This window comes from Hypanus sabinus, unplaced genomic scaffold, assembly GCF_030144855.1.
Source record: "Hypanus sabinus isolate sHypSab1 unplaced genomic scaffold, sHypSab1.hap1 scaffold_962, whole genome shotgun sequence".
Classification (NCBI taxonomy): domain Eukaryota; kingdom Metazoa; phylum Chordata; class Chondrichthyes; order Myliobatiformes; family Dasyatidae; genus Hypanus; species Hypanus sabinus.
This window is the reverse complement of record NW_026781818.1, coordinates 131762-151068: the sequence shown is the minus strand read 5'-3', so window position 1 is coordinate 151068 and position 19307 is coordinate 131762. Positions and strand designations below refer to the sequence as shown.

Genomic DNA, 19307 nt, shown 5'->3' with positions numbered 1-19307 from the left:
GGACAGTTATCACCTCTCAACCATCAGGAAGGAGGGAAAGGAGCCTCAGGACCCACACCACCAGGTTAAGGGACAGTTATCACCCCTCAACCATCAGGAAGGAGGTACAGGAGCCTCGGGGCTCACTCCACCAGGTTCAGGGACAGTTATCACCCTTCAACCATCAGGAAGGAGGTCCAGGAGACTCAGGACCCACACCACCAGGTTCAGGGACAGTTATCACCCCTCAACCATCAGGAAGGAGGTACAGGAGCCTCAGGACCCACACCACCAGGTTCAGGGACAGTTATCACCCCTCAAACATCAGGAAGGAGGTACAAGAGCCTCAGGAACCACGCCACCAGGTTCAGGGACAGTTATCACCTCTCAACCATCAGGAAGGAGGGAAAGGAGCCTCAGGACCCACACCACCAGGTTAAGGGACAGTTATCACCCCTCAACCATCAGGAAGGAGGTACAGGAGCCTCGGGGCTCACTCCACCAGGTTCAGGGACAGTTATCACCCTTCAACCATCAGGAAGGAGGTCCAGGAGACTCAGGACCCACACCACCAGGTTCAGGGACAGTTATCACCCCTCAACCATCAGGAAGGAGGTACAGGAGCCTCAGGACCCACACCACCAGGTTCAGGGACAGTTATCACTCCTCAACCATCAGGAAGGAGGTACAGGAGCCTCAGGACCCACACCACCAGGTTCAGGGACAGTTATCACCCCTCAACCATCAGGAAGGAGGTACAGGAGCCTCAGGACCCACACCACCAGGTTCAGGGACAGTTATCACCCCTCAACCATCAGGAAGGAGGTACAGGAGCCTCAGGACCCACACCACCAGGTTCAGGGACAGTTATCACCCCTCTGGAACCAGAGGGGATAACTTCACTCATTCTATTTCTGGTGTTCCCACAACCGATCGCCTCACCGTAAGGATTCCTTATCTTGTTTTTTTTCAGGCTCTCCTTTATCTATTTAAAGTTGCATTTCCACAGTTCACTGTCTGTTGACCCTGTCTACAGTTACCTTTCGGTAGATTTGAGAAGTGTGCCCGCTGAGAAAGAATCTCAGGGTTGTTTGTGGTGACTTGTATGTACTCTGATAATAAGTTTTACTTTGTATTTTTGTTCTGCATGAACAGCACACAAGACGGCTGTCCATTGTGTCCTGGTACACGAGGCAATCAGAAATCTAATCGCCGGGACTGGAAAAAGTTCCCCTCATGCTCGACCTGGCCCACTCCATACCCCGACCACCCCGAGCGTAACCTGAGCAGGGATACTGACCTTGAACGCGTTGGAGAGGTTCTTAATTTCTGTCGTCAGCCCGCCTGAGATGATGTACTGTGGAGCAAGCAGGGCGGGGAATGGGTTAACACCGGTCAGGCCAGTACTGAACCACGCCCAGTACTGCTCTGTCGCTATTCCCTCGGAGGTTCATCGAGGCTGCGGGGGAGGGTGTTGTCGTAAGGCCCTTCGGACCAGCCTGTCTGTGCTGCCTTCCCGAGCTGCCCCATTTATACATTTTTGGCCTGTACCCACGGAATCGAACCCGCCTTTGCCACCTCGTTATTTACCGATACGGCGCAGGACAGTGAGCTGCCACCCAGCCTTACAACGACCAACTGACCGACCGACCAGCACATCTTTGGACTGTGGGGGGAAACCAGGCAGGATTCACAGACTCTCCACTGAGCACCACCCAACCGAACTCCCTCCTCATCTCCGTTCCAAATGGATGCCCCTCTATTCTGAGGCTGTGCCCTCTGATCCTAGACTCCCCCACTATTCCGCCTCCTGATCCCGTTTTCCTGTGCAGGGCCCTGATGCATCGTTGTAAATGAAGGAGCCACTCAGGATGGGAAACGAAAGCTAGATACCACGGCAGTTTACTACGCTATCAATTCCACGAACGCTAATGGAAGGCGAGGGGACACTCTCCCACGGGCCGACCCGAGCACGCCCTGCTCTGCTCCTGATGTGCATGGGGTTAGGGTTGCCTTGGTACCCGTGAGGATAACGGACAGATTCACCGCTTGGGGAGAGCTGCACCAACTCCCGTCGCCGCTGTTTGTCCGGACGGAGGACTCACCCAGATGCCAGTCCAGAAGGGGGTGACTGCGTCGTGTCCGGAGAGGTCTCGGGCGACGTAGTACCAGGGGATTCCGAAGGTGAGCTGGATGAAGCCCAGCATGACCTGGGCGACCTGGGGAGGAGAGGCAGAGACAAGAACGGCTGGATGTCAGTCTCACTGGGTAACACCCATCACGACGGAACAGTCAACTTCACTGGCAACATTACATTTTCATAGAATACCGGTACATTTCATCACAGCAGGGTTCAGAATATCAGAGCAGAGTGAGGCCAATCGGCTCACCGAGTCCGCTCCGCCATTACATCACAGCTCATCGGTTTTCGCTCTCAGCCCCCAGTCTCCTGCCTTCACCCCGTGTCCTTCATGCCCCGACCCATCAAGAATCTGTCAACCTCTGCCTCAAATATCCAAACAGACTTGGCCTCCGCAGCTGCCTGGGGCAATGAATTCCAGAGATTCACCAATATCTAGCTAAAGAAATTACCCCTCATCTCCATTCCAAAATCTATTCTGAGGCTGTGCCCTCAAGTCCTAGACTACCCCTCTATAGGAAACATCCTCTCCACATCCACTCTATCTGTGTCCTCTGGTCCTAGACTCCCCCACTACAGGAAACATCCTCTCCACATCCACTGTATCTGTGTCCTCTGGTCCTAGACTCCCCCACTACAGGAAACATCCTCTCCACATCCACTCTATCTGTGTCCTCTGGTCCTAGACTCCACCACTATAGGAAACATCCTCTCCACATCCACACTATCTGTGTCCTCTGGTCCTAGACTCCCCCACTATAGGAAACATCCTCTCCACATCCACTCTATCTGTGTCCTCTGGTCCTAGACTCCCCCACTATAGGAAACATCCTCTCCCCATCCACTCTATCTGTGTCCTCTGGTCCTAGACTCACCCACTATAGGAAACATCCTCTCCACATCCACTCTATCTGTGTCCTCTGGTCCTAGACTCCCTCACAATAGGAAACATCCTCTCCACATCCACTCTGTCTGTGTCCTCTGGTCCTAGACTCCCCCACTACAGGAAACATCCTCTCCACATCCACTCTATCTGTGTCGTCTGGTCCAAGACTCCACCACTACAGGAAACATCCTGTATATGATATGAGAAACATAGAAAACCTACATCACCTTCAGCCCACAAAGCTGTGCCGAACATGTCCTTACTTTGGAAATTACCCAGATCACGCTTTTACTCTAAGCTCTGTGGAGCTATCCAGGTGTCTCTTAAAGGAGCCTATTGAATCCACCTGCACCACTGTTGCCAGCAGCCCTTCCACACACTCGCCACTCTGCGTAAAACCACTTAATCTCCCCTGTACCTACTACCAAGCACCTTAAAACTGTGCCTTGGAAAAAACCTCTAGTTGCAGTCCTAACCAACCTCAGTGGAAAAGCCTGCTTGCATTTACCCTATCCATTCAGGCAGCATCCTGGTCAATCTCCTCTGCACCATCTCTAATCCAGGCAGCGTCCTGGTGAATCTCCTCTGAACCCTCTCCAATCCAGGCAGCATCCTTAACAATCTCCTCTGCACGCTCTCTATTCCAGGCAGCGACCCGGTGAATCTCCTCTGTACTCTCTCTAATCCAGGCAGCATCCTGGTGAATCTCCTCTGCACCCTCTCTAATACAGGCAGCATCCTGTTGTATCTCCTCTGCACCCTCTCTAATCCATGCAGCATCCTGGACAATCTCCTTTGCACCCTCTCTAATCCACGCAGCGTCCTGGTCAATCTCCTCTGCACCCTGTCTAATCCACACAGCGTCCTGGTCAATCTCCTCTGCACCCTCTCCAATCCCGGCAGCACCCTGGTCAATCTCCTCTGCACCATCTCTAATCCAGGCAGCGTCCTGGTCAATCTCCTCTGCACCCTCTCTAATCCAGGCAGCGTCCCGGTCAATCTCCTCTGCACACTCTCTAATCCAGGAAGCGTCCCAGTGAATCTCCTCTGCACCCTCTCTAATCGAGGTAGCGTCCTGGTGAATCTCCTCGGCACCCTCTCTGCTCCAGGCAGCATCCTGGTCAATCTCCTCTGCACCCTCTCTAATCCAGGCAGCATCCTGGTGAATCTCCTCGGCACCCTCTCTAATCCAGGCAGCATCCTGGTCAATCTCCTCTGCACCATCTCTAATCCAGGCAGCATTCTGGTCAATCTCCTCTGCACCCTCTCTAATCCAGACAGCATCGTGGTCAATCTCCTCTGCACCATCTCTAATCCAGGCAGCGTCCTGGTAAATCTCCTCTGCACCCTCTCTGATCCAGGCAGCATCCTGGTGAATCTCCTCTGCACCCTCTCCAATCCAGTCAGCTTCCTGTTGTATCTCCTCTGCTCCCTCTCTAAACCTGCTAGCGTCCTGGTGAATCTCCTCTGCACCCTCTCCAATCCAGGCAGCATCCTGGTCAATCTCCTCTGCGCCCTCTCTATTCCAGGCAGCGACCCGGTGAATCTCCTCTGTACTCTCTCTAATCCAGGCAGCATCCTGGTGAATCTCCTCTGCACCCTCTCTAATACAGGCAGCATCCTGTTGTATCTCCTCTGCACCCTCTCTAATCTAGGCAGCATCCTGGACAATCTCCTTTGCAGCCTCTCTAATCCACGCAGCGTCTTGGTCAATCTCCTCTGCACCCTCTCTAATCCACACAGCGTGCTGGTCAATCTCCTCTGCCCCCTCTCTAATCCAGGCAGCACCCTGGTCAATCTCCTCTGCACCATCTCTAATCCAGGCAGCGTCCTGGTCAATCTCCTCTGCACCCTCTCTAATCCAGGCAGCATCCTGGTGAATCACCCCTGCACCCTCTCTCATCCAGGCAGCGTCGCGGTCAATCTCCTCTGCACCCTCTCTAATCCAGGTAGCGTCCTGGTCAATCTCCTCTGCACCCTCTCTAATCCAGGCAGCGTCCTGGTAAATCTCCTCTGCACCCTCTCTAATTAAGGCAGCATCCTGGTGAATCTCCTCTGCACCCTCTCTAATACAGGCAGCATCCTGTTGTATCTCCTCTGCACCCTCTCTAATCTAGGCAGCATCCTGGTCAATCTCCTCACCATCTCTAATCCAGGCAGCATCCTGGTAAATCTCCTCTGCATCCTCTCTAATCCAGGCAACATCCTGGTCAATCTCCTCTGCACAATATCTAATCCACGCAGCGTCCAGGTCAATCTCCTCTGCACCCTCTCTAATCCGGCAGCATCCTGGTCAATCTCCTCACCATCTCTAATCCAGGCAGCATCCTGGTAAATCTCCTCTGCATCCTCTCTAATCCAGGCAACATCCTGGTCAATCTCCTCTGCACAATATCTAATCCACGCAGCGTCCAGGTCAATCTCCTCTGCACCCTCTCTAATCCGGCAGCATCCTGGTCAATCTCCTCACCATCTCTAATCCAGGCAGCATCCTGGTAAATCTCCTCTGCAACCTCTCTAATCCGGACAGCATCCTAGTGAATCTCCTCTGCACCCTCTCTAATCCAGGAAGCATCCTGGTCAATCTCCTCACCATCTCTAATCCAGGCAGCATCCTGGTAAATCTCCTCTGCAACCTCTCTAATCCGGACAGCATCCAAGTGAATCTCCTCTGCACCCTCTCTAATCCAGGCAGCATCCTGGTCAATCTCCTCTGCACCCTCTCTAATCCAGACAGCGTCCTGGTGAATCTCCTCTGCTCCATCTCTAATCCAGTCAGCATCCTGTTGTATCTCCTCTGCACCCTCTCTAATCCAGCTAGCATCCTGGTGAATCTCCTCTGCACCCTCTCTAATCCAGGCAGCATCCTGGTCAATCTCCTCTGCACCCTCTCTAATGCACGCAGCATCGTGGTGAATCTCCTCTGCACCCTCTCTAATCCAGGCAGCAACCTGTTGTATCTCTTCTGCACCCTCTCTAATCTAGGCAGCAACCTGGACAATCTCCTTTGCACCCTCTCTAATCCACGCAGCGTCCTGGTCAATCTCCTCTGCACCCTCTCTAATCCACACAGCGTCCTGGTCAATCTCCTCTGCACCCTCTCTAATCCAGGCAGCACCCTGGTCAATCTCCTCTGCACCATCTCTAATCCAGGCAGCGTCCTGGTCAATCTCCTCTGCAACCTCTCTGATCCAGGCAGCATCCTGGTGAACCTCCTCTGCACCCTCTCTAATCCAAGCAGCGTCCCGGTCAATCTCCTCTGCACCCTCTCTAATCCAGGAAGCGTCCTGGTCAATCTCCTCTGCACCCTCTCTAATCCAGGCAGCGTCCTGGTAAATCTCCTCTGCACCCTCTCTAATCCAGGCAGCATCCTGGTGAATCTCCTCTGCACCCTCTCTAATCCAGGCAGCGTCCTGGTCAATCTCCTCTGCAGCATGTCTAATCCAGGCAGCGTCCTGGTCAATCTCCTCTGCATCGTCTCTAATCCAGGCAGCATCCTGGTGAATCTCCTCTGCACCCTCTCCAATCCAGGCAGCGTCCTGGTCAATCTCCTCTGCACCCTCTCTAATCCAGGCAACATCCTGGTCAATCTCCTCTGCACAATATCTAATCCACGCAGCGTCCAGGTCAATCTCCTCTGCACACTCTCTAATCTGGCAGCATCCTGGTCAATCTCCTCACCCTCTCCAATCCAGGCAGCATCCTGGTAAATCTCCTCTGCAACCTCTCTAATCCGGAGAGCATCCCAGTGAATCTCCTCTGCACCCTTTCTAATCCAGGCAGCATCCTGGTCAATCTCCTCTGCACCCTCTCTAATCCAGACAGCGTCCTGGTGAATCTCCTCTGCTCCCTCTCTAATCCAGTCAGCATCCTGTTGTATCTCCTCTGCACCCTCTCTAATTCAGCTAGCGTCCTGGTTAATCTCCTCTGCACCCTCTCTAATCCAGGCAGCATCCTGGTCAATCTCCTCTGCACCCTCTCTAATGTACGCAGCATCGTGGTGAAACTCCTCTGCACCCTCTCCAATCCAGGCAGCATCCTGGACAATCTCCTCTGCACCATCACTAATCCAGGCAGCGTCCTTGTCAATCTCCTCGGCACCCTCTCTAATCCATGCAGCGTCCTGGTGAACCTCCACTGCACCCTCTCCAATCCAGGCAGCATCCTGGACAATCTCCTGTGCACCCTCTCTATTCCAGGCAGCGTCCTAGTCAATCTCCTCTGCACCCTCTCTAATCCAGGCAGCATCCTGGTCAATCTCCTCACCATCTCTAATCCAGGCAGCATCGTGGTGAATCTCCTCTGCACCCTCTCTAATCCAGTCAGCTTCCTGTTGTATCTCCTCTGCACCCTCTCTAATCCTGCTAGCGTCCTGGTGAAACTCCTCGGCACCCTCTCCAATCCAGGCAGCATCCTGGTCAATCTCCTCTTCGCCCTCTCTATTCCAGGCAGCGACCCGGTGAACCTCCTCTGCACCCTCTCTAAACCAGGCAGCGTCCTGTTGTATCTCCTCTGCACCCTCTCTAATCCAGGCAGCATCCTGTTGTATCTCCTCTGCACCCTCTCTAATCTAGGCAGCATCCTGGACAATCTCCTTTGCACCCTCTCTAATCCACGCAGCGTCCTGCTCAATCTCCTCTGCACCCTCTCTAATCCAGGAAGCGTCCTGGTCAATCTCCTCTGCACCCTCTCTAATCCAGGCAGCGTCCTGGTAAATCTCCTCTGCACCCTCTATTCCAGGCAGCATCCTGGTGAATCTCCTCTGCACCCTCTCTAATCCAGGCAGCGTCCTGGTCAATCTCCTCTGCAGCATCTCTAATCCAGGCAGCGTCCTGGTCAATCTCCTCTGCATCGTCTCTAATCCAGGCAGCATCCTGGTGAAACTCCTCTGCACCCTGTCCAATCCAGGCAGCGTCCTGGTGAATCTCCTCTGCACCCTCTCTAATCCAGGCAGCGACCGGCTGAATCTCCTCTGTATTCTCTCTAATCCACGCAGCATCCTGATGAATCTCCTCTGCATCCTATCTAATCCAGGCAACATCCTGGTCAATCTCCTCTGCACAATATCTAATCCACGCAGCGTCAAGGTCAATCTCCTCTGCACCCTCTCTAATCCACGCAGCGTCCTGGTCAATCTCCTCTGCACCCTCTCTAATCCACGCAGCGTCCTGGTCAATCTCCTCTGCACCCTCTCTAATCCAGGCAGCACCCTGGTCAATCTCCTCTGCACCATCTCTAATCCAGGCAGCGTCCTGGTCAATCTCCTCTGCAACCTCTCTAATCCAGGCAGCATCCTGTTGAATCTCCTCTGCACCCTCTCTAATCCAAGCAGCGTCCCGGTCAATCTCCTCTGCACCCTCTCTAATCCAGGAAGCGTCCTGGTCAATCTCCTCTGCACCCTCTCCAATCCAGGCAGCATCCTGGTAAATCTCCTCTGCAACCTCTCTAATCCGGAGAGCATCCCAGTGAATCTCCTCTGCACCCTTTCTAATCCAGGCAGCATCCTGGTCAATCTCCTCTGCACCCTCTCTAATCCAGACAGCGTCCTGGTGAATCTCCTCTGCTCCCTCTCTAATCCAGTCAGCATCCTGTTGTATCTCCTCTGCACCCTCTCTAATTCAGCTAGCGTCCTGGTTAATCTCCTCTGCACCCTCTCTAATCCAGGCAGCATCCTGGTCAATCTCCTCTGCACCCTCTCTAATGTACGCAGCATCGTGGTGAAACTCCTCTGCACCCTCTCCAATCCAGGCAGCATCCTGGACAATCTCCTCTGCACCATCACTAATCCAGGCAGCGTCCTTGTCAATCTCCTCGGCACCCTCTCTAATCCATGCAGCGTCCTGGTGAACCTCCACTGCACCCTCTCCAATCCAGGCAGCATCCTGGACAATCTCCTGTGCACCCTCTCTATTCCAGGCAGCGTCCTAGTCAATCTCCTCTGCACCCTCTCTAATCCAGGCAGCATCCTGGTCAATCTCCTCACCATCTCTAATCCAGGCAGCATCGTGGTGAATCTCCTCTGCACCCTCTCTAATCCAGTCAGCTTCCTGTTGTATCTCCTCTGCACCCTCTCTAATCCTGCTAGCGTCCTGGTGAAACTCCTCGGCACCCTCTCCAATCCAGGCAGCATCCTGGTCAATCTCCTCTTCGCCCTCTCTATTCCAGGCAGCGACCCGGTGAACCTCCTCTGCACCCTCTCTAAACCAGGCAGCGTCCTGTTGTATCTCCTCTGCACCCTCTCTAATCCAGGCAGCATCCTGTTGTATCTCCTCTGCACCCTCTCTAATCTAGGCAGCATCCTGGACAATCTCCTTTGCACCCTCTCTAATCCACGCAGCGTCCTGCTCAATCTCCTCTGCACCCTCTCTAATCCAGGAAGCGTCCTGGTCAATCTCCTCTGCACCCTCTCTAATCCAGGCAGCGTCCTGGTAAATCTCCTCTGCACCCTCTATTCCAGGCAGCATCCTGGTGAATCTCCTCTGCACCCTCTCTAATCCAGGCAGCGTCCTGGTCAATCTCCTCTGCAGCATCTCTAATCCAGGCAGCGTCCTGGTCAATCTCCTCTGCATCGTCTCTAATCCAGGCAGCATCCTGGTGAAACTCCTCTGCACCCTGTCCAATCCAGGCAGCGTCCTGGTGAATCTCCTCTGCACCCTCTCTAATCCAGGCAGCGACCGGCTGAATCTCCTCTGTATTCTCTCTAATCCACGCAGCATCCTGATGAATCTCCTCTGCATCCTATCTAATCCAGGCAACATCCTGGTCAATCTCCTCTGCACAATATCTAATCCACGCAGCGTCAAGGTCAATCTCCTCTGCACCCTCTCTAATCCACGCAGCGTCCTGGTCAATCTCCTCTGCACCCTCTCTAATCCACGCAGCGTCCTGGTCAATCTCCTCTGCACCCTCTCTAATCCAGGCAGCACCCTGGTCAATCTCCTCTGCACCATCTCTAATCCAGGCAGCGTCCTGGTCAATCTCCTCTGCAACCTCTCTAATCCAGGCAGCATCCTGTTGAATCTCCTCTGCACCCTCTCTAATCCAAGCAGCGTCCCGGTCAATCTCCTCTGCACCCTCTCTAATCCAGGAAGCGTCCTGGTCAATCTCCTCTGCACCCTCTCTAATCCAGGCAGCGTCCTGGTAAATCTCCTCTGCACCCTCTCTAATCCAGGCAGCATCCTGGTGAATCTCCTCTGCAACCTCTCCAATCCAGGCAGCGTCCTGGTCAATCTCCTCTGCACCCTCTCTAATCCAGGCATCATCCTGGTCAATCTCCTCTGCACAATATCTAATCCACGCAGCGTCCAGGTCAATCTCCTCTGCACACTCTCCAATCCACGCAGCGTCCTGGTCAATCTCCTCTGCACCCTCTCTAATCCAGGCAGCACCCTGGTCAATCTCCTCTGCACCATCTCTAATCCAGGCAGCGTCCTGGTCAATCTCCTCTGCAACCTCTCTAATCCAGGCAGCATCCTGGTGAATCTCCTCTGCACCCTCTCTAATCCAAGCAGCGTCCCGGTCAATCTCCTCTGCACCCTCTCTAATCCAGGAAGCGTCCTGGTCAATCTCCTCTGCACCCTCTCTAATCCAGGCAGCGTCCTGGTAAATCTCCTCTGCACCCTCTCTAATCCAGGCAGCATCCTGGTGAATCTCCTCTGCAACCTCTCCAATCCAGGCAGCGTCCTGGTCAATCTCCTCTGCACCCTCTCTAATCCAGGCATCATCCTGGTCAATCTCCTCTGCACAATATCTAATCCACGCAGCGTCCAGGTCAATCTCCTCTGCACACTCTCCAATCCAGGCAGCATCCTGGTAAATCTCCTCTGCAACCTCTCTAATCCGGAGAGCATCCCAGTGAATCTCCTCTGCACCCTTTCTAATCCAGGCAGCATCCTGGTCAATCTCCTCTGCACCCTCTCTAATCCAGACAGCGTCCTGGTGAATCTCCTCTGCTCCCTCTCTAATCCAGTCAGCATCCTGTTGTATCTCCTCTGCACCCTCTCTAATTCAGCTAGCGTCCTGGTGAATCTCCTCTGCACCCTCTCTAATCCAGGCAGCATCCTGGTCAATCTCCTCTGCACCCTCTCTAATGTACGCAGCATCCTGGTGAATCTCCTCTTCACTCTGTCTAATCCAGGAAGCATCCAGGTGAATCTCCTCCGCACCCTCTCTAATCCAGGCAGCAACCTGGTGAATCTCCTCTGCACCCTCTCCAATCCAGACAGCGTCCTGGTCAATCTCCTCTGCACCCTCTCTAATCCAGGCAGCGAGCGGCTGAATCTCCTCTGTATTCTCTCTAATCCAGGCAGCATCCTGATGAATCTCCTCTGCACCCTCTCTCATCCAGGCAACATCCTGGTCAATCTCCTCTGCACAATATCTAATCCACGCAGCGTCCAGGTCAATCTCCTCTGCACCCCATCTGATCCGGCAGCATCCTGGTCAATCTCCTCACCATCTCTAATCCAGGCAGCATCCTGGTAAATCTCCTCTGCAACCTCTCTAATACGGACAGCATCCCAGTGAATCTCCTCTGCACCCTCTCTAATCCAGGCAGCATCCTGGTCAATCTCCTCTGCACACTCTCTAATCCAGACAGCGTCCTGGTGAATCTCCTCTGCTCCCTCTCTAATCCAGTCAGCATCCTGTTGTATCTCCTCCGCACCCTCTCTAATCCAGGCAGCGTCCTGGTCAATCTCCTCTGCACCCCATCTGATCCGGCAGCATCCTGGTCAATCTCCTCACCATCTCTAATCCAGGCAACATCCTGGTCAATCTCCTCTGCACAATATCTAATCCACGCAGCGTCCAGGTCAATCTCCTCTGCACCCCATCTGATCCGGCAGCATCCTGGTCAATCTCCTCACCATCTCTAATCCAGGCAGCATCCTGGTAAATCTCCTCTGCAACCTCTCTAATACGGACAGCATCCCAGTGAATCTCCTCTGCACCCTCTCTAATACAGGCAGCATCCTGGTCAATCTCCTCTGCACACTCTCTAATCCAGACAGCGTCCTGGTGAATCTCCTCTGCTCCCTCTCTAATCCAGTCAGCATCCTGTTGTATCTCCTCCGCACCCTCTCTAATCCAGGCAGCGTCCTGGTCAATCTCCTCTGCACCCTCTGCAATCCAGACAGCGTCCTGGTCAATCTCCTCTGCACCCTCTCTAATCCAGGCAGCGAGCGGCTGAATCTCCTCTGTATTCTCTCTAATCCAGGCAGCATCCTGATGAATCTCCTCTGCACCCACTCTCATCCAGGCAACATCCTGGTCAATCTCCTCTGCACAATATCTAATCCACGCAGCGTCCAGGTCAATCTCCTCTGCACCATCTCTGATCCGGCAGCATTCTGGTCAATCTCCTCACCATCTCTAATCCAGGCAGCATCCTGGTAAATCTCCTCTGCAACCTCTCTAATCCGGACAGCATCCCAGTGAATCTCCTCTGCACCCTCTCTAATCCAGGCAGCATCCTGGTCAATCTCCACTGCACCCTCTCTAATCCACACAGCGTCCTGGTGAATCTCCTCTGCTCCCTCTCTAATCCAGTCAGCATCCTGTTGTATCTCCTCTGCACCCTCTCTAATTCAGCTAGCGTCCTGGTGAATCTCCTCTGCACCCTCTCTAATCCAGGCAGCATCCTGGTCAATCTCCTCTGCACCCTCTCTAATGTACGCAGCATCCTGGTGAATCTCCTCTGCACTCTGTCTAATCCAGGAAGCATCCAGGTGAATCTCCTCCGCACCCTCTCTAATCCAGGCAGCAACCTGGTGAATCTCCTCTGCACCCTCTCCAATCCAGACAGCGTCCTGGTCAATCTCCTCTGCACCCTCTCTAATCCAGGCAGCGAGCGGCTGAATCTCCTCTGTATTCTCTCTAATCCAGCCAGCATCCTGATGAATCTCCTCTGCACCCTCTCTCATCCAGGCAACATCCTGGTCAATCTCCTCTGCACAATATCTAATCCACGCAGCGTCCAGGTCAATCTCCTCTGCACCCCTTCTGATCCGGCAGCATCCTGGTCAATCTCCTCACCATCTCTAATCCAGGCAGCATCCTGGTAAATCTCCTCTGCAACCTCTCTAATACGGACAGCATCCCAGTGAATCTCCTCTGCACCCTCTCTAATCCAGGCAGCATCCTGGTCAATCTCCTCTGCACACTCTCTAATCCAGACAGCGTCCTGGTGAATCTCCTCTGCTCCCTCTCTAATCCAGTCAGCATCCTGTTGTATCTCCTCCGCACCCTCTCTAATCCAGGCAGCGTCCTGGTCAATCTCCTCTGCACCCTCTCCAATCCAGACAGCGTCCTGGTCAATCTCCTCTGCACCCTCTCTAATCCAGGCAGCGAGCGGCTGAATCTCCTCTGTATTCTCTCTAATCCAGGCAGCATCCTGATGAATCTCCTCTGCACCCACTCTCATCCAGGCAACATCCTGGTCAATCTCCTCTGCACAATATCTAATCCACGCAGCGTCCAGGTCAATCTCCTCTGCACCCTCTCTGATCCGGCAGCATTCTGGTCAATCTCCTCACCATCTCTAATCCAGGCAGCATCCTGGTAAATCTCCTCTGCAACCTCTCTAATCCAGGAAGCATCCAGGTGAATCTCCTAGGCACCCTCTCTAATCCAGGCAGCAACCTGGTCAATCTTCTCTGCACCCTCTCTAATCCAGGCAGCATCCTGGTGAATCTCCTCTGCACCCTCTCTAATCCAGGCAGCATCCTGGTCAATCTCCTCTGCACCGTCTCTATTCCAGGCAGCGACCCGGTGAATCTCCTCTGTACTCTCTCTAATCCAGGCAGCATCCTGGTGAATCTCCTCTGCACCCTCTCTAATCCAGGCTGCATCCTGGTAAATCTCCTCTGCACCCTCTCTGATCCAGAGAGCATCCTGGTGAATCTCCTCTGCACCCTCTCTAATCCAGGCAGCATCTTGGTGAATCTCCTTTGCACTCTCTCTAATCCAGGCAGCATCCTGATCAATCTCCTCTGCACCCTCTCTAATGCACGCAGCATCGTGGTGAATCTCATCTGCATTCTCTCTAATCCAGGAAGCATCCAGGTGAATCTCCTAGGCACCCTCTCTAATCCAGGCAGCAACCTGGTCAATCTTCTCTGCACCCTCTCTAATCCAGGCAGCATCCTGGTGAATCTCCTCTGCACCCTCTCCAATCCAGGCAGCATCCTGGTCAATCTCCTCTGCACCGTCTCTATTCCAGGCAGCGACCCGGTGAATCTCCTCTGCACCCTCTCTAATCCAGGCAGCATCCTGGTAAATCTCCTCTGCACCCTCTCTGATCCAGAGAGCATCCTGGTGAATCTCCTCTGCACCCTCTCTAATCCAGGCAGCATCCTGGTCAATCTCCTCACCATCTCTAATCCAGGCAGCATCCTGGTAAATCTCCTCTGCAACCTCTCTAATCCGGACAGCATCCCAGTGAATCTCCTGTGCACCCTCTCTAATACAGGCAGCATCCTGGTCAATCTCCTCTGCACCCTCTCTAATCCAGACAGCGTCCTGGTGAATCTCCTCTGCTCCCTCTCTAATCCAGTCAGCATCCTGTTGTATCTCCTCTGCACCCTCTCTAATCCAGCTAGCGTCCTGGTGAATCTCCTCTGCACCCTCTCTAATCCAGGCAGCATCCTGGTCAATCTCCTCTGCACCCTCTCTAATGCACGCAGCATCGTGGTGAATCTCATCTGCACTCTCTCTAATCCAGGAAGCATCCAGGTGAATCTCCTCCGCACCCTCTCTAATCCAGGCAGCAACCTGGTCAATCTCCTCTGCACCCTCTCTAATCCAGGCAGCATCCTGGTGAATCTCCTCTGCACCCTCTCCAATCCAGGCAGCATCCTGGTCAATCTCCTGTGCACCATCTCTATTCCAGGCAGCGTCCTGGTCAATCTCCTCTGCACCCTCTCCAATCCAGGCAGCATCCTGGTCAATCTCCTGTGCACCCTCTCTATTCCAGGCAGCGTCTTGGTCAATCTCCTCTGCACCCTCTCTAATCCAGGCAGCATCCTGGTCAATCTCCTCACCCTCTATAATCCAGGCAGCATCCTGGTCAATCTCCTCTGCACCCTCTCTAATGCACGCAGCATCGTGGTGAATCTCCTCTGCACTCTCTCTAATCCAGGAAGCATCCAGGTGAATCTCCTCTGCACCCTCTCTAATCCAGGCAGCAACCTGGTGAATCTCCACTGCACCCTCACTAATCCAGGCAGCATCCTCGTCAATCTCCTCTGCACCCTCTCTAATGCACGCAGCATCGTCGTGAATCTCCTCTGCACCCTCTCTAATCTAGGAAGCATCCTCGTGAATCTCCTCTGCACCCTCACTAATCCAGGCAGCATCCTGGTCAATCTCCTCTGCACCCTCTCTAATGCACGCAGCATCTTGGTGAATCTCCTTTGCACTCTCTCTAATCCAGGCAGCATCCTGGTCAATCTCCTCTGCACCCTCTCTAATCCAGGCAGCCTCCCGCTTAATCTCCTCTGCACCCTCTCTAATCCAGGCAGCATCCTGGTGAATCTCCTCTGCACCCTCTCTGATCCAGGCAGCATCCTGGTCAATCTCCTATGCACCCTCTCTAATCCATGCAGCGTCCTGATGAATCTCCTCTGCACCCTCTCTAATCCAGGCAGCAACATGGTGAATCTCGACTGCACCCTCTCCAATCCAGGCAGCATCCTGGACAATCTCCTCTGCACCCTCTCTATTACAGGCAGCGACCCGGTGAATCTCCTCTGTAGTCTCTCTAATCCAGGCAGCATCCTGGTGAATCTCCTCTGCACCCTCTCTAATCCAGGCAGCATCCTGTTGTATCTCCTCTGCACCCTCTCTAATCCAGGCAGCATCCTGGACAATCTCCTTTGCACCCTCTCTGATCCACGCAGCGTCCTGGTCAATCTCCTCTGCACCCTCTCTAATCTACACAGCGTCCTGGTCAATCTCCTCTGCACCCTCTCCAATCCAGGCAGCACCCTGGTCAATCTCCTCTGCACCATCTCTAATCCTGGCAGCGTCCTGGTCTATCTCCTCTGCACCCTCTCTAATCCAGGAAGCGTCCCAGTGAATCTCCTCTGCACCCTCTCTAATCCAGGTAGCGTCCTGGTGAATCTCCTTGGCACCCTCTCTGCTCCATGCAGCATCCTGGTAAATCTCCTCTGCACCCTCTCTAATCCAGGCAGCATCCTGGTGAATCTCCTCTGCACCCTCTCCAATCCAGGCAGCGTCCTGGTCAATCTCCACTGCACCCTCTCTAATCCAGGCAGCATCCTGGTCAATCTCCTCTGCTCCCTCTCCAATCCAGTCAGCATCCTGTTGTATCTCCTCTGCACCCTCTCTAATCCAGCTACCGTCCTGGTGAATCTCCTCTGCACCCTCTCTAATCCAGGCAGCATCCTGGTCAATCTCCACTGCACCCTCTCTAATGCACGGAGCGTCGTGGTGAATCTCCTCTGCACTCTCTCTAATCCAGGAAGCATCCAGGTGAATCTCCTCCGTACCCTCTCTAATCCAGGCAGCATCCTGGTCAATCTCCTCTGCACCCTCTCTAATCCAGGCAGCATCCTGGTGAATCTCCTCTGCACACTCTCTAATCCAGGCAGCATCCTGGTAAATCTCCTCTGCACCTTCTCTGATCCAGAGAGCATCCTGGTCAATCTCCTCTGCACCCTCTCTAATCCAGTCAGCAACCTGGTCAATCTCCTCTGCACCCTCTCTAATCCAGGCAGCATCCTGGTGAATCTCCTCTGCACCCTCTCTAATCCAGGCAGCATCTTGGTGAATCTCCTTTGCACTCTCTCTAATCCAGGCAGCATCCTGGTCAATCTCCTTTGCACCGCCTCTAATCCTGGCAGCCTCCCGCTTAATCTCCTCTGCACCCTCACTAATCCAGGCAGCGTCCTTGTCAATCTCCTCGGCACCCTCTCTAATCCATGCAGCGTCCTGGTGAATCTCCTCTGCACCCTCTCCAATCCAGGCAGCATCCTGGTCAATCTCCCCTGCACCCTCTCCAATCCAGACAGCATCCTGGTGAATCTCCTCTGCACCCTCTCTAATCCAGGCAGCATCCTGGTCAATCTGCTCTGCACCCTCTCTAATCCAGACAGCATCGTGGTCAATCTCCTCAGCACCATCTCTAATCCAGGCAGCGTCCTGGTCAATCTCCTCTGCACCCTCTCTAATCCAGGCAGCGACCCGGTCAATCTCCTCTGCACCCTCTCTAATCCAGGAAGCGTCCCAGTGAATCTCCTCTGCAACCTCTCTAATCCAGGTAGCGTCCTGGTGAATCTCCTCGGCACCCTGTCTGCTCCAGGCAGCATCCTGGTCAATCTCCTCTGCACACTCTCTAATCCAGGCAGCATCCTGGTGAATCTCCTCGGCACCCTCTCTAATCCAGGCAGCATCCTTGTCAATCTCCTCTGCACCATCTCTAATCCAGGCAGCATCCTGGTCAATCTCCTCTGCACCAACTCTAATCCAGGCAGCATCCTGGTCAATCTCCTCTGCACCCTCTCTAATCCAGACAGCATCGTGGTCAATCTCCTCTGCACCATCTCTAATCCAGGCAGCGTCCTGGTGAATCTCCTCAGCACCCTCTCCAATCCAGGCAGCATCCTGGTCAATCTCCTCTGCACCCTCTCTAATCCAGGCAGCATCCTGGTGAATCTCCTCTGCACCCTCTCTAATCCAGGCAGCATCCTGGTGAATCTCCTCTGCACCCTCTCTAATCCAGGCAGCATCCTGGTAAATCTCCTCTGCACCTTCTCTGATCCAGAGAGCATCCTGGTGAATCTCCTCTGCACCCTCTCTAATCCAGGCAGCATCTTGGTGAATCTCCTTTGCACTCTCTCTAATCCAGGCAGCATCCTGGTCAATCTCCTCTGCACCGCCTCTAATCCAGGCAGCCTCCCGCTTAATCTCCTCTGCACCCTCACTAATCCAGGCAGCGTCCTTGTCAATCTCCTCGGCACCCTCTCTAATCCATGCAGCGTCCTGGTGAATCTCCTCTGCACCCTCTCCAATCCAGGCAGCATCCTGGTCAATCTCCCCTGCACCCTCTCCAATCCAGACAGCATCCTGGTGAATCTCCTCTGCACCCTCTCTAATCCAGGCAGCATCCTGGTCAATCTGCTCTGCACCCTCTCTAATCCACACAGCATCGTGGTCAATCTCCTCAGCACCATCTCTAATCCAGGCAGCGTCCTGGTCAATCTCCTCTGCACCCTCTCTAATCCAGGCAGCGACCCGGTCAATCTCCTCTGCACCCTCTCTAATCCAGAAAGCGTCCAGTGAATCTCCTCTGCAACCTCTCTAATCCAGGTAGCGTCCTGGTGAATCTCCTCGGCACCCTGTCTGCTCCAGGCAGCATCCTGGTCAATCTCCTCTGCACACTCTCTAATCCAGGCAGCATCCTGGTGAATCTCCTCGGCACCCTCTCTAATCCAGGCAGCATCCTTGTCAATCTCCTCTGCACCATCTCTAATCCAGGCAGCATCCTGGTCAATCTCCTCTGCACCAACTCTAATCCAGGCAGCATCCTGGTCAATCTCCTCTGCACCCTCTCTAATCCAGACAGCATCGTGGTCAATCTCCTCTGCACCATCTCTAATCCAGGCAGCGTCCCTGGTGAATCTCCTCTGCACCCTCTCCAATCCAGGCAGCATCCTGGTCAATCTCCTGTGCACCCTCTCTATTCCAGGCAGCGTCCTGGTCAATCTCCTCTGCACCCTCTCTAATCCAGGCAGCATCCTGGTCAATCTCCTCACCATGTCTAATCCAGTCAGCATCCTGGTGAATCTCCTCTGCACCCTCTCTAATCCTGCTAGCGTCCTGGTGAATCTCCACTGCACCCTCACTAATCCAGTCAGCATCCTCGTCAATCTCCTCTGCACCCTCTCTAATGCACGCAGCATCGTCGTGAATCTCCTCTGCACCCTCTCTAATCCAGGAAGCATCCTCGTGAATCTCCTCTGCACCCTCACTAATCCAGGCAGCATCCTGGTCAATCTCCTCTGCACCCTCTCTAATGCACGCAGCATCTTGGTGAATCTCCTTTGCACTCTCTCTAATCCAGGCAGCATCCTGGTCAATCTCCTCTGCACCCTCTCTAATCCAGGCAGCCTCCCGCTTAATCTCCTCTGCACCCTCTCTAATCCAGGCAGCATCCTGGTGAATCTCCTCTGCACCCTCTCTGATCCAGGCAGCATCCTGGTCAATCTCCTATGCACCCTCTCTAATCCATGCAGCGTCCTGATGAATCTCCTCTGCACCCTCTCTAATCCAGGCAGCAAC

At 53.8% G+C, this 19307-nt stretch overlaps 1 protein-coding gene across 2 annotated transcripts in view; it reads right to left on the bottom strand.

Moving 5' to 3' along the window:
• The window catches only part of LOC132390577 (membrane-spanning 4-domains subfamily A member 15-like), a 164074-nt gene that overhangs the window by 17806 nt on the left and 126961 nt on the right, over window positions 1–19307 (bottom strand). For both annotated transcript variants that reach the window (XM_059963187.1, XM_059963186.1), the window contains exons 3-4: window positions 2085–2198; window positions 1280–1336 (exon numbers count right to left, since the gene is read on the bottom strand). In XM_059963187.1, the coding sequence (XP_059819170.1) occupies window positions 1280–1336; window positions 2085–2198 (171 nt within the window). The remainder of the gene's footprint in view (window positions 1–1279; window positions 1337–2084; window positions 2199–19307) is intronic.